The 26,420-nt window shown below is 31.3% G+C and overlaps 3 protein-coding genes and 1 pseudogene across 7 annotated transcripts; 3 read left to right on the top strand and 1 right to left on the bottom strand.

Annotated features, from left to right (window-relative positions):
• The first annotated feature begins 13,143 nt into the window (after positions 1 to 13,143).
• Positions 13,144 to 13,479, top strand: LOC142549957 (cysteine proteinase inhibitor 1-like). The gene has a single exon (XM_075659201.1). The coding sequence runs from the start codon at positions 13,144 to 13,146 to the stop codon at positions 13,477 to 13,479; it is 336 nt and encodes a 111-aa protein (XP_075515316.1).
• A 3,515-nt stretch (positions 13,480 to 16,994) lies between these two features.
• Positions 16,995 to 20,384, top strand: LOC142548970 (inositol-phosphate phosphatase-like). Of its 4 annotated transcripts, XM_075657660.1 has the most exons (12): positions 16,996 to 17,148; positions 17,273 to 17,328; positions 17,473 to 17,523; positions 18,368 to 18,448; positions 18,556 to 18,659; positions 18,734 to 18,818; positions 19,144 to 19,198; positions 19,279 to 19,322; positions 19,470 to 19,538; positions 19,634 to 19,734; positions 19,894 to 19,950; positions 20,040 to 20,384. In XM_075657660.1, exons 2-12 carry the CDS (start codon positions 17,278 to 17,280, stop codon positions 20,134 to 20,136), a joined length of 795 nt encoding a protein of 264 aa, XP_075513775.1. In that variant the 5' UTR covers positions 16,996 to 17,148; positions 17,273 to 17,277; the 3' UTR covers positions 20,137 to 20,384. The 4 variants fall into 4 exon arrangements, 3 of the variants coding, with proteins under 3 accessions (XP_075513775.1, XP_075513776.1, XP_075513777.1); XM_075657661.1 differs by lacking the exon at positions 17,473 to 17,523; XR_012821030.1 differs by lacking the exons at positions 19,894 to 19,950; positions 20,040 to 20,384 and adding an exon at positions 19,803 to 19,851 and having other exon boundaries at positions 16,995 to 17,148; positions 19,470 to 19,734.
• Positions 20,385 to 20,518: 134 nt separating this feature from the next.
• Positions 20,519 to 22,760, bottom strand: LOC142548973 (cytochrome b561 and DOMON domain-containing protein At4g17280-like; annotated as a pseudogene).
• Positions 22,761 to 23,127: 367 nt separating this feature from the next.
• Positions 23,128 to 26,092, top strand: LOC142548972 (uncharacterized). 2 transcript variants are annotated; one of them, XM_075657663.1, is made up of 4 exons: positions 23,128 to 23,454; positions 23,617 to 23,669; positions 24,311 to 24,349; positions 24,486 to 26,092. In XM_075657663.1, the coding sequence occupies exons 1-4, from the start codon at positions 23,408 to 23,410 to the stop codon at positions 24,797 to 24,799; spliced, it is 453 nt and encodes a 150-aa protein (XP_075513778.1). In that variant the 5' UTR covers positions 23,128 to 23,407; the 3' UTR covers positions 24,800 to 26,092. The 2 variants fall into 2 exon arrangements, 1 of the variants encoding a protein (XP_075513778.1); XR_012821031.1 differs by lacking the exon at positions 24,311 to 24,349 and having other exon boundaries at positions 23,136 to 23,454; positions 24,486 to 25,366; positions 25,549 to 26,092.
• Positions 26,093 to 26,420: the final 328 nt, after the last annotated feature.

Here is a 26,420-nt window from a genome sequence, read left to right as displayed (position 1 = left end):
GTTTAAATTATTATTTTTTATAGTTCGCGAACTTTAATATTTATAACATATATGATATGATTATTTATTAAACAAATATATTTCAAACTTTAAGATCTTTTAGTTTTGGTGATAACAAACAATGCCTTATTATACTAGATCAAGCTGTCTTTGCATGTATTATAGGTACTCGACAGTTCTATTAAATATTTAGAAGAAGTCATTCAACCAATCTCAAGATGCAAAGTTATCCATCCGCTTTAGCCTTAACAGCTTATTTGATCTACTTGACCACTTGAGCTTATAAATATGTGACTTAAGACCACCCAACCATTCCCTCTATCGAAGCATATCTGAAAATGGTTGAATAAGATATCTTCATATTGAAGACACACATCTTACAAGGATCCTACCTACTTTATCGAAAAATTTGGTTAACTGATCATGTACTATAAACATGACATCAGAAAATCAGAATATTTTCCTAAAAAAACATAGCTCAAAGCTAGTTACATTTTCTGTCAGCGACCGTTTCTTTCTTCATTTGGAAAATGACAAATTTCTTATTTATTTAAGTGCATTATGAATCAAGAAAAGATAGTGACAACAGTGCCTTTGCGTTAATGAGCTACAATCAAACATTGAACGGGACAATGTAAATAGCACTATAATTAGAGGATGCCAAGAAAAGCTCTAGCCACAAAATCGATCACATTCAACAATTCTTTAAATCTTGCATTCTATGAAAGATTTTTGAACACTCTTCATACTCATATCTAATACTGCTCAACAACACTCGTTTCAAGAATATCTATCATATCATCTAGGGCTTCTAAAAACTACTCAACTGTTTCTTGTCAAGATTTTTTGAGGAGTTGCTCGACAGTTTGAATCTAATGATTCATTATTTTCTATATGTTTTGTTGTATTAGTTGTGAGACTTGTTGTCTCAGCCTTTGAAAGTTAACTATAAGTTTCAACTTAGCTAGTGGATAAGTCCTAAGGTTGAAGCGGATCATTACAAAAGTTGTAAAACCCAAGTCTTATAGTGAATTTCTTCCTAAGTGGAAGAAAAGAGATGTAAAAGGATATTTCCTTTGAACTTTCATACATCTTGTGTCATTTTGTTCTACACTTATTTATTTTGTTGCTTGATATATTTGAGTATAATTCCACACTATTATGGTCAGATTGTTTTTAAGTGTTGAGAAAATTAAGTCTTGTATAACTAATCCTATCAAAACCGATCGTATTATTTGTCAGTGTTTCAAAGAAATTTTTTTAAAAGTGTTTATTCATTCCCTCTAAACACAACAAGTAATATTTGAGCGAGTTTTTCTCAACCTCTGATATATATACTCAAATGGCTTCTTCCAACAAGATTTCAATATTTTCAAAGGAAGATAATGACGACTGAAAAATTCACATGCAGACATATTTATCTGCACATGATAATGACATGCGGTATGTCATAACTGAGGCTCCCATAAATATTCTCAAAGCCAATATAACTATTGATGTCACAAAAGAAGATCTTAGATGGTGGAAAAGCATAGATCAGAATGGACCACTAAGGATAAGAAGCAGACCAAACTTGACAATGTGACCAAAGACATTCTGTACAAGACACTGGAAAGAAGATGTTCACTAAAATAAAGACATTCACAACTGCCAAGGATATCTGAGAGAAGCTAACTCAAGTGTGCGAGGGAAATAGCCAAACCAAAGAGAACAAGCTCATTGTTGTCATTCAAAAGTTTGAGAACACAAAAATGAAATCTGGAGAAATCCTGAATGAGTTTGATGAACGTTTCAATAGCATTGTTATTGAACTTGTTTGTTTCTTTTGGTAAAACTTACTCTAACCATGAACTTGCCTTGAAGTTAATGAGAGCATTACATAGAGAATGAGATATAAAGACGAGGGCCATGAGAGAATCAAAGGACCTAAGCAAAATGGAGTTGCATGAATGTTTTGCTGATCTCAAAGCCTATGAGTTCGAGTTTGAGATTCGAATTGAAGAAGAGTCATCTACATCGCAACCAATTAAAACCTTGGTTGCGATGTTGTTGTTCCCTTCGGTTGAAGATACTACAAGCAAGAAATATGTTGAGCAACTGAGTAATGAGGTCATGTCTATATTAGTTAAGAAGTTTGGTAAATTTATGCTCAAAAATCAATTTAAATTTAATAAACCTTATTACAAAAAGAACAAGACAGAGGATGGTTGCTAATGTTTTAACTGAGGCAAGAGAGATCACTTTATTGCAGATTGTGACAAGCCTAAAAAAGATGAGAAAAAACCGTTCGAGGGGAGACGATCGAAGGAATAGAAAAAATCTTTCAAGAAGAAGAAAGATCATAAAGTACTTGTTATTAAGGAGAACAAGAGCAAATGCAAATGGGCAAATTCAGAAAGTGAATATTCTGGAAGAAACCCGCGTAAGTGAAAGTGATGATGAGCTAATCCACATTTAAATTCATCTGTGGCAAATCTCTTTGCGACGGTTTAAAATTGTTGCTGAAATTAGCAACGGTTTTCTTTGGTGATATATATCTCTTTCAGGCATAGTTTGGTACACATGATAAGATAAACATGTGATATATAATATAAGGATAAGTTAAGGATAAATAAGATGTATGAATTATATTTAATGTTTGGTATGATTTTAATAAGAGTGATTAAATTTATATATTATATTGTAATGACAAAATTAACCTTATCATAATAAATTTTATAATTTCAATGTTGTTGCTTGAGTTCATATTTTTTATCTGTTCATGCGCCGATAGTGCTTGCATGATTTATTTATTTTTACCTAATTTTATATATTATATAATATGATAATTGAGCCATTGATTTTGTGAGTTAAGTCAAATATCAATTTCTAAAATTAATCGAGTGATACTAATAATTTTATTGATATTTATAAAAATTATTTATATAATTATCTCGAATTCATTTATATAATTATCATATTATATAATATATAAAAATAAATAAAAATATTTATTTGATTTTAATTTCTACCTACTAGCATAGATTTATAAAAATCATTTATAAATTGAGGGCAATTAAGTCATTTGTAGTGTATTTTATCATTAAATTAAAATTATCACACCTAATAGAAGGGACATTTTATCATTCTAAAAAATTATTTATCAAGTGAGCTTTTTAAAAAAGTACCAAACATGGGATAAGGAGGATTATTTATCAATCCCTCCCTTATCTCATGTACCAAAATATGCTTTAATGTTGTTGTCAGTTGTCATCCTCGTTGCTATCCCATTATGGACTCAGATAATTTATACTAAAAAAAATCAAATTTAAGTTAAAAAAAATTATAACTTTAGATATTATATTCATAATTAATTGGCATTAAAGTAGCTGGGAATTTATAAGAATCTTCAGAAAAATAAAACTTGAGTTGACATGGACGTCGCGTGACCTCCAAACTCCGGGCCCTAGTCGATTCTAAAACCAAAAAAATAGAACGATGGGCACAAGATCTGTGAGGGGTGCACAATATGAGTCGTAGCATGATTCGATTTAAATTTTATAGTCTCGAACACGATCTAGAATTAAATTTCAAGTTCGAACTCTGCTCGTTTAAACTTGAACTCAACTAGAGCTCGGTAAAATCAAGTTCGAGTCGAGTTTTGACGGAGTCGATCACGAGCATCTCCACACCTTCATCTAAATCGAAACCTAATTCAAAACTCATAATTTAGTAATTAACACTAATCACGTCATGAAACCTTGCAACAACGAATTAAAAACACGTTTTTTATTCAATTTAAAATCATACACTTACTTAGCTTGGTTAATAACAACAATAGTAATAATAATAATAGAATCGTCAATTCCATAGGTGAAAGGTTAGTCATGGAAAACAATAAAAGCTTTCAAATCTCTAAGATTGGATTGCATATTGTTCATTTTCTATTTATTAATTTACTTTTCTTAGAAAATATTTCCCAAATATTGCTCACATGATGACAATACCATTGTAATACTAAGAATATGTCTATATATTATCAGTATATGTATATATATATTATTATATTAAAGTTGAGACATCTATTGATCCGCGGTATGACATTCTCATATTGTCTCTATCAATTTTTATAACTATTATATTACCTCTATTTTTGTTTATACTACAAAAACAAAATTTATCCTACAACCAAATTACAAAATTTGATGGGAAAAAAAAAAACAAATTAAAGACAAAACTATGATAACAAAATAATCAATTATATATGAAATTATTATATTTTTTTCGTATAACGTTTAAATTTAGCAGAGAAAAATTATAATTTTAGTCGTGTAAATTGGTTTGTTTTGGGTTTTATTCATATAAATTGTTATAATTTAATAAAAATCCAATAAATTGGATTATTTTTTCAAAAAACACTAAATCTAGATATTGCTTAGTTGCACCAGTTGGTCTCTAACGTGACTAATGCGACAAGAATAAAGCTTATATTACATATATTAAAACATAAATAAACAGATATAAAGATAAATGACAAATTTTTTAACTCTCATTTTGAAGTCTTGAATGTCGTTTTACTTTATTTTTAAAATTTTTTATGAGATGAATTTTAACTGTGAGTAACATGAGTTTATTATAGTCACATGTTACTTAGGAGAGAATCGGTGTCAAATAAACCATATTTGAAAGATTTAATGGTTTCAAAAAAAAAAAAACCAAAACAAATTTTTTTTAGAATATTATAAGTTTCGGAGTTTGACAAATTAATCCTTAAGAGAACTGAAGAATCTAACTGATTTTGAACAGTCATGTAATTGTAATTGAAGATTTCGTTCAAACTGAACTAGAAAAATCTTATCAATTGAAGAATTTGTAACTGATAGGACATCAGTTAGAACTGATATGTTCAGCTGAACTGATCAGTTGATTTATAATCAGTTGGCCACGTCATCAGTTGAAGTATCAGCAGACATTCTAACAGGTCATACCAAAGCAGAACAGATGAATCAGAACAGAACAGTCTAAATACCTCGTACGACTGTCGGATAAAGTAGTTAGCCAAAGATTCAACGGATATTTTTCATTTAATACATTCAATACGACCGTTGAGATCGAAAACTATATATAGCTTATTGAATCAGTTGAAGAATGTTACTAAAAGTAAGAGAACACACACGAAACAAAAAAGCTTTAATCTTCAATCAGTTGCGATAGTTTTCGCGAGTACTTTATAAATTTACAGATATCGCACGAGCATTTTCAGTTTATTACTGTAAAAGAGTTGTTAGACTAAGAGTATCAGTTAGGCAGTGTGTAAGATCAACTGAAGTGGATTATTACAATCAGTCGTAATATATCAAAGTCTTTTGGTGAAATCATATCCTCATGATAGAAATGGTGCATGCATGACATAGGAGCATTTGAAGTCTTCGAACATCCATAAAAATTTGTATATTAGTTTCCGTTACCGTTTCAGTTTTACTCTACATCAACCTTAAGTATTCAATCTATATTTCAGTCCCTTCTAAACACTTAAACTATCCTAACCGATCCTATCAAAATCCAAATTACAAAACAAACTTTGACAAGTTACATGACTAAAATCAAAACATACCAATTTACTGGACTAAAATCGCAATTTTCCCATGTAATTGAACTCCTATTGCATTCTAAAAAATTTTATTTCAGGAACATTATAAATTAGACACCTATAATTCTATATTGAAGTTTTACTTATCCTAATAATGTTTTTCACAAATAATCCCTTTAATTAGCTTGAGACAAATATTTTACTTTATCACCACTAGCTCCAATATCATAATAACAAGCATATCCAAAGCTTTAAATTAAAATTTGAACTTCTTTAACAATTAACACCACGATTTTTTTTTAAAAAAAAACCGAAGGGATTTTAAGTCAATAATTTTTAAACCGAAGTTTTTATTCAATAATTAAAAAAGATTAATAAATCTAATTACCTAGTCAACCATGCAAGCATCTACAAAATCATCAATTCCATGCATATGTGAAAGGTAATTATTGCCCTTGATTATAAAAATTAAAAAGCACAATAAAACTTTAAAATCTCTGAAATTTGATTGCATTTTATGCATGATTTGTTTGTCAGTTCATTTATATAGAAAATATTGCTCGGACAATGAAAATATTATTGTAATGTTACGAATATATTAGGTATATCGCCAGTCAATCTACCAAAAAATAGCCAAAATATATCAAATGAGACACATGCGAAGTAGTTGTGGTGCTATATAAACACATAGCATCACTCTCCAATTCCTGACAAACAAGAAATAAACCAAGACGAGGCAATATATCATATCTTCAAATGGAACTCAAATCTTGCTCACTTCTCTCTGCAGTCCTCCTTTTCCTGGTGTCGTCATTTCATTACCAAGTCTCCGCCATTTCGCACAGCGCCATCGTCGGCGGCTGGCAGCCAATCAAGGACCTGAACTCGCCGAATGTGTTGGAGATCGCTAGATTCGCAGTGTCGGAGCACAACAAGAAGTCTAACGCGAAGTTGCAGTTTGTGAAGGTGGTCAAGGGTGAAAGCCAAGTTGTGGAGGGTATGAATTACAAATTGGTCATCACTGCCAACGATGCGGCTGCCGGAAACGCGCCGAGTGACTACGAGGCCTTGGTGTGGGACAAGCCTTGGGCACATTTCAGGCAGCTCACGTCTTTTGTGAAAGTTTGAAGGGCGATTTTATGTATAAGAATGCCTTTAATAAGATGTATGTACTGAGACTTAAGAGGATATAGATTTCATTTTTCTCTTTATCAATATAAATGGATTTACCCAGCCTTTTGCATTCTTCTGCAATAATTGCATTGATACATTTTCAGAGCACAAGTATAATCTTCTTTTGACCTAAAACAAGTACAATCAACTGCCAAAACAAAAAAAGAAGAGAATAATCCCCTTTTAATTCGTATAATTTTATATTTAAATTTTGACGTAATCGTGTACTTTCATTCAACAAATTTCGATATTTCAACTTATATTTATTTGAAAACATCTATTTTGATATGCTATCTTCGTTTTCTTGTCTATTTTAGTCATTTTTTTCAACGTGGTGATGACGTGACATGATGATGTTAAAAGTTTTATTTCAATTAGATATGCAGAATTAGGAAGTGTGGTGAATATGTCAAGTGTTTTTGAATGGTTTGTGTGGATTCTCGATCGCATTGTTTCAGTTTCAAATCATATGTTGAGCATGAAATATCAGTCAAAGGACTTTTGTCAATCTTATGAAATCTGATGTTAATGCCAGTATATTAATAAGCAATTTAATGGGTACGTATCTTCTTATCTGAACAAATCAATGGGGGGTTATTTAGAAACAGGTCTAGTTTCACAACCTCGATTGCCCTTGAGGAGATAGAATAGCATTTTCAGCTGCCAACATTTGAAGTCGGCACAAGAAAACTTTGGAGGCTTTTCGTCGTGAATGGGAGCAGAGGGGGCAGTAGGCACGGGAGTGAATGATCCAGTTGACATATCGGCAGAATGAAGATCAGTAAGAAACAAAAGTAATTCGTCTTGCCATTGTTATTTGTTTTTCTTCTTGATCTTCGGAACAGTGAACAGTACGAGTTGAGTCAAATAAAATCTTTTTACGCAAGACTAATTTGCCCGTATGAATGTGCTATACGAAATGAAAATCGTCCCCAAGATACAAAAAGTGCAATTCCAAAAAATGCAGCAATTTTTGGATGCAGCGAACAACGATATGCATGAAATTCAAGTTTCGGAGGAAAAATGATGCAATGAAATGAGCATGCAAAAAGTGTATGATGAATGCCTGCTGAGAGACTATTTAAAGAGTGAGTCATATAAGCCAGGGGACACACCCAGAAGACACACTCTTCTGTGATGAGTCAGGGGACGCACCCTTCTGTGATAAGTCATGTGACGCACGCACAAGCCAGGGACGCACGGTTCTGCACCAAAAGATCGACAGTGACGCACTGATTGGAGGGTGCAAACATTAGACACACTGTTTCGAAAATAAAATTATTTTTCAAATAAATTGGGTCGGGCTGAGCCGCCGACCGCACGTGTGTGTTTCACCGAGATCGAGATTATCAACATCTTCCTCCTTCCAAAAACTTCTGGTGTCCCTTAAGGCCTGAACCCTTAGCTTAATCTCGAAGCTAATAAAGAATACTTTTCTTGATATATTTTCCAATGTGGGATATTCTCGCTTTCTTTCGTTCACTACTCATCATTTATCTAACACTTTGATCCGTAAACAACAATAAACAACACAAAATCAATTAACCATTAAGCGTCAATTAATTATTTCTCAAACAAATTATAGAAACTAACACCAGAGATTGTGGGAAAAGACTACGTAAAACTTGCTACGCAAAGTGACAATTGTAGATGGCTTTCTACCCCCACTGCAGAGCTTTTTTGCTGCAGGACTAAACCCAGTGGATGGAATATAAATGAAAAGTTCATTAAAAAAAATATAAATAAATAATGTAGAGGTAAAACAATAAATTCATAAATGAAATTGGTATATCTATAGATATATATACAGAAAGAATATATATACATATATATATTATAACATGTGAATTGTTAGGGCAGCGCACCTCCCATTCCCTCTGCGCCATATTTGGCGCAGAGGGAAGTTTCTTTTTTTAAAAATTTTTTTTGTTTTTTTTTAATTATAAATATTATTTATCTAATAATATGATATTATTATTATATTAATTTAATAATTGGATAATATTTTTTTATTATTTTAATAATTAAATATTTAATAATAAAAATTAAAATATTTAATTATATAAATTTATAAATATATTTTTAAATAATTTTATAATTAAACATCTAACACACAAATATTTCATAATAAAAATTAAAACATAAAAAAATTAATGATAATTATATTAGAAAATTTATAAAAATATTTCTAGTTTTTTTTTATTTTTGACATTTTTAATGCTCGTAAATATTAAAAAAAATAAAATTATAATTATAATACTAATATTAACATTAATTATAATTATATTGTTAAATTTAAAAATAAATAATAAACAAATGGAATATTCTAGGAATATATTTTTTAGTGTAAGATTTGAAGTAAATGGGTTGGAGATGAATGTTATATTTGGTGCACAAACTGCACTATTTTGGTGCAGAAATAGATTTATGGGTTGGAGATGGCCTTAGAGTATATGATTTTAGTATGACATGTCATATCAAAACCTTTTTCTAATTTCCCGTAAAAAAAAAGAGTAGGTCTCTTGTGAGACGGTCTCACGAATCTTTATCTGTGAGACGGGTCAACCCTTCCGATATTCACATTAAAAAGTAATATTCTTAGCATAAAAAGTAATACTTTTTCATGGATGATCCAGATAAGAGATCCGTCTCACAAAATACGACCCGTGAGACCGTCTCACACAAGGTTTTGCCCAAAAAAAAACCTTTTTCTAATTTTGCTCCAACATAATATTTGATATATAAATTTCATTCATATACTAAATATATCTCACTAATTTTTTTCAGCTTTCTACAATTTAGGATATATAATTTTTTCTATTTTTATCATTCATTTGGAGATTGAAATTTAAAATAAATTCAAAATATATAAAATAATTAAAAATATTTATTTTAAAAAAAGTTATAAAACTAATATCCAAACAATATTTTTCATAGTTAATTCATTTTATATTAGAAGTAAAGTTTTTTTTATCAGCAATAGTTTCAACTTCATGATAACAAAAATATTAAATGGGTTGTTCAATCCAAAGTTTTGATGACTTTTAATAAAATTTTAAATTATAGAATTTTGTGGATTTGATATATTTTATTGACTTTTATAAAATCTCACATATTTACAAACACATTTCTATAAATTCATGTAGATTTTTTTTAAGATTTTTACATATTTTTATAAACTTTTTTTATAGAATTATATATATTTTGTACATAATTATAAATGTTATTTTTTATAAATTTTTTTGAACTAATAATTAACTGACATAGATAACATATTTTGTTTGAAATATTTTTTAAAATATTTATATTAGTAAATAAATGTACTTTTAAAATTTAATCCTTGCATGTAAATATGTATATATGTGGATTTGTATGTATGTTTGTAAATTTTTGAAATTCATCATTGTATTAATTTGTAACATTGTGTTTGAATGTAAACTACCATATATATACATATATATATGGTAATATATATATATATATATGGTAGTTTACATATTAATTTAAAATATTGAAAAAAATTAAAAAATCAATTTTTAGTCTAAGTTAATAAAAAAAATTAATTTTATTTATTAAAAAATTTACTATTATTTTCGATTATATGAGCCAATAAAATTTTATGTTTTTTTATATCTAGTATAATTTATTAAAAAAACATAATTCTAATTTAATAAACCTACATATTTCAAAAATTAGAATTTATAAAATAAAGAAATAAAATTCAATTTTTAAACAATGAAGGAAATGAATTATTTTATCAATTATATCATAAATATTATTTATGAATTATAGCGTAAAATTTTAATTTTATTTATATTTTTATTATGCTTATTGCGAGATTATTTAAATATTAAAAATTAGACAAAAACTTGTGTGAGACAGTCTCACGGGTCGTATTTTGTGAGACGGATATCTTATTTGGGTCATCCATGAAAAATATTATTTTTATGCTAAAAGTATTACTTTTTATTGTGAATATCGATAGGGTTGACATGTCTCATAGATAAATATTCGTGAGAACGTCTCAAAAGAGACATACTCTAAAAATTAAGTGACATTATTTTTTTTATCATCTTTTATTATTATTGAATATTATATTCATTTGTATAAATCATTATTTTAAAAATCATAAAATCAATTCTAGAATTCAAAATTTCATATGATATTAAAATAAAAAATCATTAAATAAGCAATCAACAAATCTGAAAAGGAAAAAAAGAAAATGGATATAGAGATATATTTTGAAAATTAGATAGAGTGATATAGATAAATGAGATGACAGAAGATGAGAAGAGAAAAGAAGTGATGTGAAATGAGAGAGAAAAAGAGCTTGTGTATGACTTAAAAGTAGGGGTGGTCGTTTATTTTCGGGTATCGGGTACCCGATCCGACCCAATCGGGTCGGGTATTTTAAAAAAACGGGTTCGTCGGGTACCCGATACCCGAAAATAATTTTCGGGTTCGGATTCGGGTATTTTTTCGATATCCGATCGGGTATCGGGTACCCGAAAATTTTTTAAAAAAATTTATGGGTCTATCCGTCTATTTATTTAAAAAATATATGTATTTTTTTGTGGCTAGTCATAACTCGATATAATGACAAATGACTAATCATTAAACGATATAATGACATGATATTGTGTGAAATATGAAAAATACATGTGTTTTTTTAATTTACTAGTCATAATATGATATAATGACTAGCCATAACTCGATATAATGACGTGATTTTTTGTGAAATATGAAAAATATATATATTTTTCAAAAAAATTAAATTTTTTTGACGGATACCCGACTGTCGGTACCCGAAAATACCCGATCATTTCGGGTACCCGACGACATGATTGGATTGGTGTCGAATAGTAAAATTTACTACCCGAATTGTCGGGTACCCGAAATTTCGGATATCCGAACCCGAAAACCCAACCCGCGCCCACCCCTACTTAAAAGTTTTAACCATACATCCAAATCTTTGGGTTGAATCAAAGAAATTTTTGACAATTTATAGTTGTACTTTAGACTTTAATATTTGTATGTTAATAAATTACATAAAGTTGTTAAAAGTCCAATGAAAATTTGAATACATCTAAACTTTTATAGAATTTTTAAAAATCAATATTAAATACCTCATCACTTTTTAAAACTACGTTAAAGTCTATTTTGAATATCGCTAGACTTCTATAAATATTCAAAATTCTTGATCGAATACCTCTAGACTTTTAAAATATAACAAAGTCATTAAATTACCTATATCGAATATACAATTTTTTAACCGAAGTTTTTACGCAATTAATTTATAAAGTACACTTACTCTTTTATGCAATTTACCTACTGAACCAAAACCTTTAAAAATTTCTAAAATTGGATTGCATATTATGCATTATTTCTTTATTAATTAACTTGTATGCAAAATACTTGCCAAAGCCAACCTACCAAAAATAGATGCAAATATATCAAATGATGTATTTGCATATTATATAAATATGATGTAATATATCGCCAGTCAACCTACCAAAAAATGAGCCAAAATATATCAATTGACACACATGCTAAGCAGTTGTGGTATACTATATGGCATAGTTTGGTACATAGAATAAGGGATGGATTGATAAATAATCCTTCTTATCCCATGTTTGGTACCTTTTTAAAAAGTCCATGATGATAATATCATGGGCCCTTGATAAATAATTTTTTAGAATGATAAAATGTTCCTTCTATTAGGTGTGATACTTTTAATTTAATGATAAAATACACTACAAATGACTTAATTGCCCTCAATTTATAAATAATTTTTATAAATCTATGCTAGTATGTAGAAATTAAAATCAAATAAATATTTTTATTTATTTTTATATATTATATAATATGATAATTATATAAATGAATTCGAGATAATTATATAAATAATTTTTATAAATATCAATAAAACTATTAGTATCACTCGATTAACCTTAAAAATTGATATTTGACTTGACTCACAAAATCAAGGGCTCAATTATCATATTATATAATATATAAAATTAGGTAAAACTAAATAAATCATGCAAGCACTATCGGCGCATGAACAGATAAAAAATATGAACTCAAGCAACAACTTTGCAATTATAAAATTTATTATGATAAGGTTAATTTTGTCATTACAATCTAATATATACATTTAATCACTTTTATTAAAATCATACCAAACATTAAATATAATATCATACATCTTATTTATCCTTAACTTATCATTATATTATATATCACATGTTTATCCTATCATGTGTACCAAACTATGCCTATAAACACATAGCATCACTATCCAATTCCTCACACACAAAAAGATACCAAGACGAGGAAATATACCATATCTTCAAATGGAACTCAAATCTTGCCCTCTTCTCTCCCCTTTCTTCCTGATCATGGTGGCTTCATTTCATTACCAAGTTTCCGCCGTTTCGCGCAGCACCGCCGTCCGCTTTTGGCAGCCAATCAAGGACCTGAACTCCCCGCAAGTTTTGGAGATCGCTAGATTCGCAGTTTCGGAAAACAACAAGATGGCTGGCGCGAAGTTGCAGTTTGTGAAGGTGGTGACAGGTGCGGAAGGCCAATATATTGGGGGTACGTATAACAAATTGGTCATCATCGCAATTGATGAGGCCGTCGGAAATGCGCCGGGAAACTACGAGGCCCAGGTGTGGGACATGCCTTTGGAACATATAAGCAACTCAAATCTTTTGTGCAAGTTTGAAGGGTGATTATATGTATATATACAGAGTCGGTCTTAAAAAAATTTGGGTCTGAGTATAACTTTATAAAGAGATTCCTAAATCATAATATGTTTTCATATTCTTTTAGAATCATAACTTTTTCGAATTAAATCAATATATTAAAGACAATTATAAAACTAACAATGACAATAATAAAAAAGTTGTATTATAATTTAGTAATAAGATCAAACATGTACAAAATAATAACTATAAAATAACTTGTCTTACAGTTTTAGAGCTAAAAAAAATTAAGCAAATTGTTCAATAATCTCTTCTCAATTGATAACATTGTCAATTCATTTAATCTTTTCTTGTGACACGGTTGATCATGATTATGTAATCATGATAGTCAACATGATTTTTAAAGCAATGTGAGTATTTAAGAAATATCTATATATTTTTTCAAGTAATTCACTACATCAATTATAGATTTTCCTTTTCTTGGTAATAAGAACTTCAAGAATGTCAAATCCGAAAATAAATCATTATCATTAATATCAGACAACCCAATGAGTCAGAAAATGAGTTTTTATATTGGTCCAATTATGTTACTATATAATAAATTTAAGGACTAAAAAGATTTTTTTGTTTATGTTGACCACAAAAAAAAATACATTTATATTGGAAAAAATATCAAAAGAAATAATAATTTTATAAATAAATTTAAGATACCCAAAAATAATAATAAAAAAAGGTTAAATCCATGCAAATGAAAAATAAAATTTTGTGATATGAAAGAAAAAATAAAATAAGATCGAATTTCCCACACCCGAACACATGCAATATTTTTAAAGGTTTAAGTCTTATTTAAATGACTAATAACCTAAATAAACTAAAGTTTTTAAAGAACCATGATTTATTTATTGGAAGGAAATACTGAATCAATCTCTCAATCAGATCAATAAATGAATAAATTAGTCTTCCAATATACAAATGCTAAAAGAACTCAAAGTCTCCACACTGTATGAAACATTTTCCGTGTCATCGACATCCTCAATTATCTCTTCTATTATCTTTCTCGTCCAGATTATTACTTGAAACAAAAATTATTCAGTACACTCATATATCCAGCCATTAATTCAATCTCAAGGATAATGACAAAAGCTTTAACAACAACAATAAATAATAAATATACATGAAAAAAGGATGAGAAAAAAGCAAGAAGAACATAATCCAGATCAAAATTGCTATCATTCACCACTTGGACCATAGAGAAACAAGATGTGGCTCACATGCTCCCCACATACAGTACTTTGGCCCGTATGAACCAAGATGTGGCTCTCATATGACAGACAAAACAGAACATCATCCACAATGAGACCCCATCATGCAGCACTTTGACCATAGGAAAATAAGACGTAACTCACATACTTCCTAACATACAACACTTTGACCCGCAAAAACAAATATGTGGCTCACATGATATATATAATCCAGAATATCACCAGAACATAACTAAATACAGAATTTTAACAAATAAAGAAACAATACAATACCAAAAACAACAATATGCATCCGAACCAATTATTGTAGAGCATTTGTGAAATAACGTCGAAATACGAGTGTATAAACCTGATATCTTTAGCTTAATTATGAATATTAAATCAAGAATCTTGAGCAATATCAAATCTATAAGTAATCCTAAGTCATTGTTCGGTATATAAAGTTCATGCACAACTATATGTTACTGTTTAAATCCTTATATCATAATATCCTAAATATTGGAAAGTCGGATGACAAGCATTCTAGCCAAACTTCATAATGTTAAGATTCTATTGTTAAGTTTTAAGATAATATTTCATACTTAACTTGGACCTAACCTCTTCCAACACAAAACACCAATTATTTACTTGTCATCAATGCTTTTATCTTATCACTCTCAAATTCACTTGTCATCCTCTTTTAACATATTGGTCCACATTTAAACTCTCGAAGAATGATACAACAAAAACAAAATTAGTGATCTAGTTATCTTGAATAGTAAGAATCGAATGAAGAGTAGGTCTCTTGTGAGACGGTCTCACGAATCTTTATTTGTGAGACGAGTCAACCCTACCTATATTCACAATAAAAAGTAATACTTTTAGCATAAAAAGTAATATTTTTTTTATAAACGACCCAAATAAGATTTTTGTCTCACAAAATACGACTCGTGAAACCATCTCACACAAATTTTTGTATCGAATGAAATAAGTGGAATATGAGTGAAGTTCCTCCTTCCGTCCAATTTTCTTTCTACTACAATGGAAGACGGCGCGAGTGAGTTAAAATCAGGATTTCTCTTTTGTCCTCACTTTATATATAGATTTTGTTTTTATAAAAATTCCCGATCCACTAATAGGCCTAATCTACTTATTTAATATTTTATTTTAAATCCCACTAACATTTGATTAGTATTAAAAATCAAATACATGTATGTATCGTTTCATAAAAAATTTTTTAAAAAATAACATGTATGTATTGAGACTTGAATTTAGCCAACCTTCTGCATTATTTTTGAAATGATTGGATTGGTGAAGGGTAAAAATTTGTGTGACACGGTCTCACATATCGAATTTTGTGAGACGAATCTCTTATTTGGGTCATCCATGAAAAAATATTATTTTTAATGCTAAAAATATTACTTTTTATTGTGAATATCGGTATGATTGACCCGTCTCACAGATAAAGATTCGTGAGATCGTCTTACAAGATATCTGCTCTTGGTGAAGATATTATCCATTTTTTTAGGAAAGTTATAATAAAAAAAGTATAATCTCCTTTTAATTCGTAATTTGACATACTCATATTTATTTCAAAATGCATATTTAAAACTAAAATATTGTTATATATTTGTATACAATCAAATCTCACTTTTAGACTCTTAGTTTGTTATCTCTGATTTTTTTTTTTGGACAATTTTAGTTTTTTTTCTAATGTGACAATAATATAACACTTATGAGTAGGTATCTTGTGAGACGGTCTCACGAATCTTTATATGTGAGACGTGTCAACACTACCAATATTCACAATAAAAAGTAATACTCTTAGCATAAAAATTAATAATTTTTTTATGGATAACCCAAATAAGATATCCGTCTAACAAAATACGACCGTGAGACCGTCTCACACAAGTTTTTGCCAACACTGATTATACATTATTCTATGTACTGTTATGTCAATATTCTTTAAAAAATAAATAAAATTGACAAAAATGAAAAGATAATGAACCAAAAATGATATTTGATAATGCATGAAACAAAATTACAAAGAAACAATATATATATGACTAAATTTATAATTTTCTTGTTCTCCATTTTATTTTTATGAAAAAACGTATAAAATATAAAATTAAATAAAGAAAAAACTAATTCAATATAAATATTATATTTTATTCAAAAATATAAATAAAATTATTTTTATATTCAGAAATTTTAATATATATATATATATATATATATATATATATTATGATTATGAGTTAACGATGATTAAAGGGAATAATAATAATAATGACAAATGTCGATTCATATCAGCCAAATGTTCACTACAACTAAATAATAAAGAAATCATAAATGAGGCACGTTTGTTGCGAATCTGCAGTGCACTGAACTCTGCTATGCTCCCAATCTCATCACCTAATTATTAATCAAGAAACAAGAAAATTGCCCGACAAATGTATGATCCGTGCCATTATTCTCGTTTTTATGTTTTACTCACTCACAGATACGCACATAAAATATTAGTGGTTACGAAGGTGTATAGTGGGATAGTAGTTTTGTGATCATATTTTGATTTTCAGATTCAATGGATGATTTCTTGGCCAAGGCAGTGGATGTCGCTAAGATTGCTGGAGAGGTGGAATTTTACTCGCAATTGCTCAATCTTATATTCGTATTTGTTGATTTGATTTGTTAGCATTGATAGGATTAGCTTTGGCCACACTATTTGTTGTTTTGCTCGATTTTGTGACATCTATTTGGTTTAACTTCTGCTTCTAAGGTTATTAAGCATGGGTTCTATCTGACTAAGCACGTTGAGCACAAGGGCCAGGTACGATCTTCGCATAATTTTGATCTAATTAATGGGTACGTGTCTGGGTTGTCAGAATGTCAAATTTTTATGTTTCTTAGAAATGTTTGGTATACAAAAATAAATTCAGGTGATAATGCTATCATTGTAGAAATTCGGCTGAAAGCTTTTATAACAATGCTAGTTTTATTTCAGTTAGATGTTCAGAAGTAGGAAGTGTGGTGAATATGGAAAGTGATTTCTGAACTTTGGGGTATTTCGAATGCTTCGTGTGAATGCTCCATAGTATTGTTTCACTCGCAAATCATATGTTGAACATGAAGTATCAATCAAGGACTTTTGCCCATCTTATGAAATCTAATGTTTATCCTCGTATTTTAATAGGCAAATTTAATGGGTATCTTCTTATCTGGACAAATCATTGGGGTGCCTTAGTAGTGGTCAAACGTATATTATTTTTTGTGGTAGAGGAATTTGAATCTGTGTGGCCCTTGTTTAAGAAAATGTATATATTATACGTGCTCCTTGATGGGGCCAAATGCTGGTGAAGTGCCAATGCACCTGATTAAAGTTGAATGGTTGTGCATCTAATCTTCCCTCCAGATAGAAAAGTTGGCGGCCCTTTGTTTGGATGCATGCATTATGAGTAGTGAAGTGAGATAAACTTAGGTACTAGGAATAATTAAGTTGTCAAGATAAAAGCTTTCTAATTAGGTGTGATGGGTTATTTCCTGCTTTTGAAGATTGCTGAAAATGATGGTCAAGCAAGGAAAAGAGAGAACAAAGACATCAATAAATCTTAATGTTTCTTGTTTCTGATAATTTTTTTGACATATAACAATGGTCCATTTGTTTCTGTGGATAGGTGGATTTGGTCACAGAAACTGATAAGACATGCGAAAAACTGATTTTTGATCATCTCAAGCAACATTTCCCTGAACATAAGGTTAACTCTCTGTTTTGGCCTTTTCTTTTCCGGTTAAAGTTCTCAAAGCTAGTATTTTTCTGTTACTTGGTTTTGGTATTTGTTTTATTTATGCTTTTCTACCGTAGTTTGTTGGGGAAGAAACCACAGCTGCTTGTGGTGCTACAGAATTGACTCAAGAACCCACTTGGATTGTTGATCCTTTGGATGGAACAACTAATTTTGTGCATGGGTATGTATCTTAATTCTATTACGTTTGCAATGAGACATTCTGAACTGTAAATCATTAGATGCAATAAATCCTAGGTTTCCATTTGTATGTGTTTCTATTGGATTAACAATTGGACGGATTCCAATGGTCGGGGTTGTCTACAATCCAATTATGGATGAGGTAAAACTATCCACCTTCGAATTAATTCTTTGATTGTTTAGATATTAGGTGATGGTCCAACACCTAACATTAATCATCCTATCCTAGCTCTTGCACCTGCTAAATTTTCATAATTTCTATATATATTGTTGGTAGTGTTATCGACAAAAAACTCAAATGCACAGCTAATCAAATGCGTGTGTGGCCTCTAAAATAATCACTAACTTGGTTCTCTCTTCTTTTAATATTTTTACAACTGTATTTTTACATGGTATTCATGTGTATCCTTTTTTTTATATAGTTTGCTAGTATATTGATAAAAAAACGTTTGATTTTCAATTTTCAGCTTTTTATGGCCATCCGTGGTAAAGGTGCTTTCCTCAACGGGAAAGCCATAAAAGGTATGTGCCTTTCTGTTTAGATCCTTAACTGTCCATTCATGGTTTGGTGTAATGACCACCAGTATATTTCGTATATGCAGTATCTTCTCAAACCGAGCTTGTGAAGGCACTTCTTGCAACAGAGGTTTTCAACTTTATATATGAAATTAATAATGCTTGGTTGTTGGATAGTTGTTGAGTGTATCACTCAGTGTTCTTTGAAAAATAGAAAAATGACCATTCCGTCTTGCCAATAACAAGCCCATCAAGTTTAATTAAATGGAAATTGCAGGTGGGAACAAAGCGTGACAAGGCTACTGTGGATGAGACCACAAATAGGATCAATAGCTTGCTCTTCAAGGTGACAGGGTACCCGTCTCATAATACGGATTTGGGTATAAAATCTTTAACTTCCTTGGGTAAAATACCTGAAGATATGGGTTGTCCACTGATCAGGTTAGGTCCCTTCGGATGTCTGGATCTTGTGCATTAAATCTCTGTGGGATTGCATGTGGAAGGCTTGATCTGTTCTATGAACTTGGTTTTGGAGGCCCTTGGTAAGATTCTTTTAATATTTCACTTGACCCTGATCTTTTAGATTACTTACAGTTAGTTGACCTTTTAGGGATGTAGCGGCTGGTGCTGTTATCGTAACTGAAGCTGGAGGACTCGTAACATTGGAGTAATTTGTTACTTACAGTTAGTTGACCTTTTAGGGATGTAGCGGCTGGTGCTGTTATCGTAACTGAAGCTGGAGGACTCGTGTTCGACCCGTAAGTAACAAATTACTCCAATGTTGACAATTGAACAACAATAATTTGGTTTCTTTATTATATTGTAATTTTGAAATTGTTTTGTGCAGTTCTGGTAAAGATTTTGACATCACGTCTCAACGTATAGCAGCCTCAAATCCTCTCCTGAAGGACGAATTTATCAAGACATTGAAACAATCTGAATGAGGGTATGCCAACCAGAAATGCTGACACTTGGGATCGGAGTTAAGTTTCTTCTTTCTAAAAGCTTTATCCTATCCTCATGCCCTTTTGTGAAATTATAGACAACTCACAACCGTAATCGAGATCTCATATTTCTATTTACTTATCATTATTTCTGTGGTTGGAGGCCTTGTGTCACACAATCTTATTATTTTTAAAATAAATTGTATGGGATGTTATAATTTGATCTAGTAAGTATCCATTTTTGTTGATGGGTTCTTGTAAGTTTTTATCCATTCTTTATCTAGCGTATAGCATGGAAAACAGCAACTCTTACAATTTAAATAACAGAAACGAACACCAAAGCATACAACAAAGAAGTAATAGATATACTGAATACTATTCAACTGAAAATCTACACGAAGACTTAATGTAAGGACCGCAAAAGCCGGTATCACTCTCTGCTCATTCCAGCAAAACATAAAATGTGACATTTTATATCAACTCTGAAAATTAAGGATAAGCACTCAAGCTTGGAAACATAAAAGATACAAAAAAGAAACATATGGGCAAAATGAGCGAACTCTGTTTAAAGCACTATTTGTCATACTCTATCTTGTGCCGGTGTTCCATACCCATGGTATCCATTTATATCGTTATGCATTTTACACAGGTTAGTAGACTTCTTTCTCTTTAACGATACATACCATGTATATACTTCCATGATTGCTGCAACAAAGGCCAAACCCACCAAGATTCCTATATGTGTTATCCTCCATTTCTCGTCCGGATTTAAGATGTTGAATCCTTGCAAATGTTGACGATGCCTAGTACTGTGATGGAATATCCAAGGAGATGGTGGTAGATGTTCCAGTAAGATCTGTACTTGTGATTCTTTTTTGACCTCAGAAGCAAAGCCAACACCTGTGTCCAAAGGAGACGTTAGGAACACTTTTCAAAAGATTCAAGAAAATTCTTTGACTTTTCTTGACTTCAGATTTCTGAGTTTGAACAGGTGGAGAGGAGTGCTAACTGAAACGGCATTCTATCGTACCTGGATGGTTGCTATAGAAAAGAGGATTATGCCGATGATTCTGTAAGATGTGAATTGAATTACATGAGTGATGAGACTGGCTTCTGAGTTGGAGACCGGTAGCCCAACCCACAACTCCCATAATATAGGCTGAGGTTTGGCACGTTGAGTGAAGGTAAAACCATGCTGGGTCTGCTGTAGGAAACACCTTTAGGTACCTTGCTAACATGGCACCGAAGGGAATCATGATCCCCCAGCTTATTGCATTCAATACACCATGAATCTGAATATTCACTGAGCACAATCAGGTTTACAGTTTAACCAAGTTGGAGTACAACAATTAGGCTGGTTTCTTGATATTATTAAGTAAGAATTTAAGAACTCATGTTTCTTCTCTTTTTTTTCGAGATTATGACCCCTGTTCTGGTACCCTCTCTCCTGAAATAAGGTCTAAAGTCCCCATGGATTGGACATTAGGTCCAGAAGTAGAATGGGGGGACAATCGCTTGAAATCAAACCTTCTTGCCACACCTGGTTGACAGTAGAGCTAAGATTATCAAGCTTTAGTGTAGCAAATATCACAACTGCATTTCCTGAATACGTTGCTGATAAATCTGAGACTGGAAAACTCAAATCCCCTTCCTGTAACCGAGTCTGATAACCATTGATAGGTGTGGTGTAAACTCTCATTGTTCCATCAGATTTCTGAAAAGCCACAAGTGCTTGAGCCCCTGCCATGCCTCGAGAATTTGAATTAATGGCCCACGCCACCCAATATGAGGACGAAACCCCCGCGTGTCTGTAGGCAATTTTAACTGTTTGAGCAGATTGGTCATAATCCCAGTGTAGAAAAGAGTTCAAGTATGGGAGATCATTGCAGGAACTGAAAACCTGGTTACTAGCAAATTTGTAGGTTGCACATGATTGCGCATAGGATTACACATGCTGAGAAAGCAGAACAGTAAAGATCAATACAAGTTTCAACATTCTAGTGTATTATGAAACTGTAATATTGGATTCTTATAGAAAATCAAGAACTGAGGTCGTGAAAAATAGAGAACATAAAAAAATGAAGAGTGTTTTTGGACAAAATTAATGGAGAGGTAGGCTTATATTATATAGAGTGAAACAGTAGGTGGGACATTGAGTGGTTAAAGTTTGGTGAAGCGAAGGTCTTTTAAGAGCGGAAAAAAAAAAGAATTCGACTTTATCTGAGATTTAGCACATGGTAAAATTCGGTCTAACAAATTACAAAAAAAAAAAAAAAAAAGCGATAGCTAACGCGGTATGAAGACCTGGAGGCCATGAATTCAAAAGTACAGGTACACAAATCTCTTTACATCTCAGTAATACATGATCTTTGATGCTTGTTTATGAGTTTTGTTGCTTAAAACCCAACCACTATGTAGGTGTATGTATTGTGTATAAATTGTAAGTCTTGGGTATATGCTTCTCGATCTTTAGCATATACATATCTATTATCTAATATACATATAAATATACCACTTTCATTTGTGAATTTCTTTATATGTCCTTGTTCATTTATTTAATTTAAGTTAGCAAATAAATTAATAGGTTATCTTAAAGGTTTTTTTTGTAATTCATTGTCCATCTTAAATGAATTTGGATATTAATACACATTCCTCTTTCTTCCCTAATTTTTATGCCAAAAAAATTATTTATTTAAATTTTCTTGTTAATTTAAGTTAGCAAATTAAATTAATAGGTTTTTTTAAGAGTTTTTTTGTAATTCATTGTCCATCTTAAATGGATTTGGACATTAATACACATTCCTATTTCTTTTTTAAATTTTATGTCAGAAAAATTATTTATTTACATTTCTTAGTAAATTTTTTAACAAGTTTATTGTTAAATATGAACTAATAAAATCATATATTATATATATATTGAAATATGATAAAAGATTTCTAACATCTAACAGTACATATATGTCACTTTCAATTGTGTTTTCCCCTATGTACCCTTATATTTCTAGATTTTGCAATTTGGCTTCATGGAGGATTAATTTTTTCGCTGCTTATTACCATTTGATAGATATATGGGTCCATTTATTTCCTTCTCATTTATTTTCTTCCTATGTTTCTTCTTTTCCTATTACTGCTTCACCATGGTCATTACTGTTGATGGGTTAATTCATCCACCTTCCAGTAAACTCACCGATTTCTATCGCCTGCAATTTGTTTATGTCGATGTGATCCTCAATTTCTCTCTGTTATTTTGGTTTTAGTTCTTCTACTTTTCATGGCTCAGGGTAGACGGCCGGCTGCCATCTTGGGATTTGTCTCAGGGTATGTGTTTTCGCTCTCTTCATTTCTCTCCTGCTTGCTTTGTTGATTCCCCTTTGCATCTTCCGAGTTCCTGTATTTTCTACGTGTTCTCCTAACGTTATTTTCCCTCTTAGCTATGTGTGTTATCTTAAAGAGTTTCATGTAATCATTTTAATTTGGCAGCGGCGCTGCTCAATTTCGGTGTGTTGGTGGTGCCGGTTTATCTACTTCCAACGGTTAGCTGCTTTTAGGGATGTAATCGAGCCGAGCCGAGCCAAGCTCTTGAATGTTTGAGCTTGGTTCGTTTATAATCGAGCCGAGCTCGAGCTTTATTTAACGAATATATGCATGGCTTACGAGCTTATTCAAGCCTTTATCGAGCCTAAACAAACTTAATAAATATGAATTATACATTTAAATTTTCATTAAATTAATTAAAAAGTAAATTATATATTTAAAGAAAAATATATTTTTCTTATTAAAATTTGTAAATTTATTATAATAAATAAATTTAATAGATTTTTCTATATATTTCATAAATAATATGCAAAATCAATAAATCAAATATCAAAATTATTATTTTTTCATCTAAAAGATTACTCATTAACTTACCAACGAACATGTTCACGAGCTAACGAGCCGAATACTGTAAAGCTTGAGTTTGGTTTGTTTATCTTAACGAGCCTCATTAAACGAGCTTTTATCGAATCGAGCTTCGAATAGCTCACAAACGGTTAAGTTCGTTTACATCCCTAGCTGCTTTGTTATTTTCACCATGTTTATTTGCATCGATTGGATTGTTTTTCCCCCTTTGATCTGTTTATATTTTTTTATCGCATGTGCTGCTGTCGTTCAATGGTATAATTCCATCATACAGCACATATTGTGTCCGTTCCTCTGACGTGTTCTTCTATTTGTAAGTAATCTGTTGTTGTTTTCATCGTGCCTTTATTTTACTTGGATTTTTTTTTTCTCGGTTTTCCTATGTTTATTTTTTCGCACCTGAAATACGTGGGTTTTTTCCCCCAATTGCATTTCTTTTTAAAATTCAGACAATGAAGGAGATATTGCTGGTATCAGTGTCTTGCCAATGGTTCCTTCATGTCAATTATGTGGCGCACATAGATTCCTTTGTGAAGCTCCATCTTCTTGTTGCGCATGTGGTAAGATTAGATTGGCATCTCCTATTACTCAGATTGCATTGCTGGAATTATTCAAGGACCCATCGTCTCCCTTGGCTATTTTATTCCGTCGTAAAGTACGATTGTACAACAATGTTTTTTCTTTCACATCATTTGGGGTTAGGCTTGACAAGGAATTGACTTCTCTTCAACGTGGGGTATACACATTTCGTGCGCCTGGCTAGATTTTTCATTCATTGCCACCACTTATACCTAATTCGGATGGTGCAAAGTATTTCCAACTTTATTTTTGGGACAACGATAATGAGTTGGAAAATAGGATGTCCGTTTTCCCGGACACTTATGTTGACAGAGAACTCATGGTTTTGCTGATGGACATAATGAAAGTAAGCCCTTATGCACAACTTCTAAAGAGGATAAATCAGTATTCTTCAATCATAAACTTAAGATTGCATATTTCCAAAAATGTTCTCGTTGACCAGAGATGTTATGACAGCCCATCCGCTGATCAAGTTGCGGCTATTTGGGTCGAAGGCAATGATGATGCTAACATTCCACATAACAGGGACATAGTTGCTTGTGGTCATAATGGTCAAACCCATCAAATACAACATTATTATGGTTATTATGATTCCTTGCAATATCCATTTTTTTCCCGTATAGGGACAATGGGTGGCAGCAGAATATTCTGAAGGTAAAAAATGAGTATGCCCATGTTGACGTGCATGAGAGTGTGCTACCACTTGCAGATGTTAATTACTTCGATCGTATTATTGCTGGTGAAAGTCGTGGTGCGTTTTTAATCTTTTACCTCATACTCAATTTTAGTAATTATTTCTTGCAATTTCCCCCAAACAAACAAGATAATGGTCGGCTGCATATATTTATATTTTTGTCATGCAACTAATTTGTGTGTATTTTATTTGTTTCATGCAATTGTTTGTGAAAAATATGATAGGATGGTTTTTTGTAGGGAGTACTATTGTTACAGGTTGCAAATTCATGGCAGCAACACTTCGTTAATCTTGTATGGTGGTCAATTACTGCAGCAATTTGTTGTTGATATGTACATTAAACTAGAAACAACGAGATTAGATTACTACAGAAGGCACCAAAGTGAGATAAGGTCGGAATTGTACCGGGGTGTGGTTGACAGTGTAGCCAATGGTGAATCACGTGGGAGTGAGGTCGCGCAACAGTGTTGTTTTACCAGCATCTTTCATAGGAGGTCAAGGAGATTTGCGACGTCGATATCTTGATGCAATTGCATTGATTCAAAAATTTGGAAAACCTGACTTGTTTATTACGATGACTTGCAATCCGGATCGGAAAGAGATTCGAGAAAATTTATTTGAAGGTCAGCATGCTCGTGATCGTCCAGATTTGGTCTCTCGAGTGTTTCGTGCAAAATTACTTGATCTTAAGGACCAGATTCTTAAAAAGTCTATATATTTGGCCCTGTTTTTGCTTATGTTTATGTTATCGAGTTCCAGAAACGAGGTCTACCTTATTGTCATATGATTATTATCCTGCAATCTAATTATAAGATTAACTCGCCTGAAAGGTTCGACTCTTACGTTGTTGTTGAGCTTCTAGATAAAGATGTTTTTCCTCGATTGTTTGGTTTGGTCTCATGACATATGATGCATGGACCTGTGGCACGTTAAATTTAAAATGCTCATTTATGGTTAATGGAAAATGCAAAAACCATTATCCTCGCCATTTTTTAGAACATTCTGTTCAACGATCTGATGGTTACCCTATATATGTACATGAAGAGAAACGATGGTCGCTCTGTTGAGGTTCGGAATTGTACAATGAATTCTCAATGGGTTGTTCCTTATA

The sequence above is a fragment of the Primulina tabacum genome, chromosome 6, assembly GCF_025594145.1.
Source record: "Primulina tabacum isolate GXHZ01 chromosome 6, ASM2559414v2, whole genome shotgun sequence".
NCBI classification, from domain to species: Eukaryota; Viridiplantae; Streptophyta; class Magnoliopsida; order Lamiales; family Gesneriaceae; genus Primulina; species Primulina tabacum.
This window is presented reverse-complemented; position numbering and strand designations above follow the sequence as displayed.

Coding starts and splice junctions, on each gene's coding strand:
- LOC142549957 (XM_075659201.1), top strand. CDS start 13,144: ATGGTGGCTTCATTTCATTACCAAGTTTCCGCCGTTTCGCGCAGCACC.
- LOC142548970 (XM_075657660.1), top strand. CDS start 17,278: ATGGATGATTTCTTGGCCAAGGCAGTGGATGTCGCTAAGATTGCTGGA. Junction 18,449..18,555: donor AACATTTCCCTGAACATAAG/GTTAACTCTCTG, acceptor TTTCTACCGTAG/TTTGTTGGGGAAGAAACCAC. Junction 18,660..18,733: donor ACAACTAATTTTGTGCATGG/GTATGTATCTTA, acceptor AATAAATCCTAG/GTTTCCATTTGTATGTGTTT.
- LOC142548972 (XM_075657663.1), top strand. CDS start 23,408: ATGGCTCAGGGTAGACGGCCGGCTGCCATCTTGGGATTTGTCTCAGG. Junction 23,670..24,310: donor CGGTTTATCTACTTCCAACG/GTTAGCTGCTTT, acceptor TCCATCATACAG/CACATATTGTGTCCGTTCCT. Junction 24,350..24,485: donor TCTGACGTGTTCTTCTATTT/GTAAGTAATCTG, acceptor TTTAAAATTCAG/ACAATGAAGGAGATATTGCT.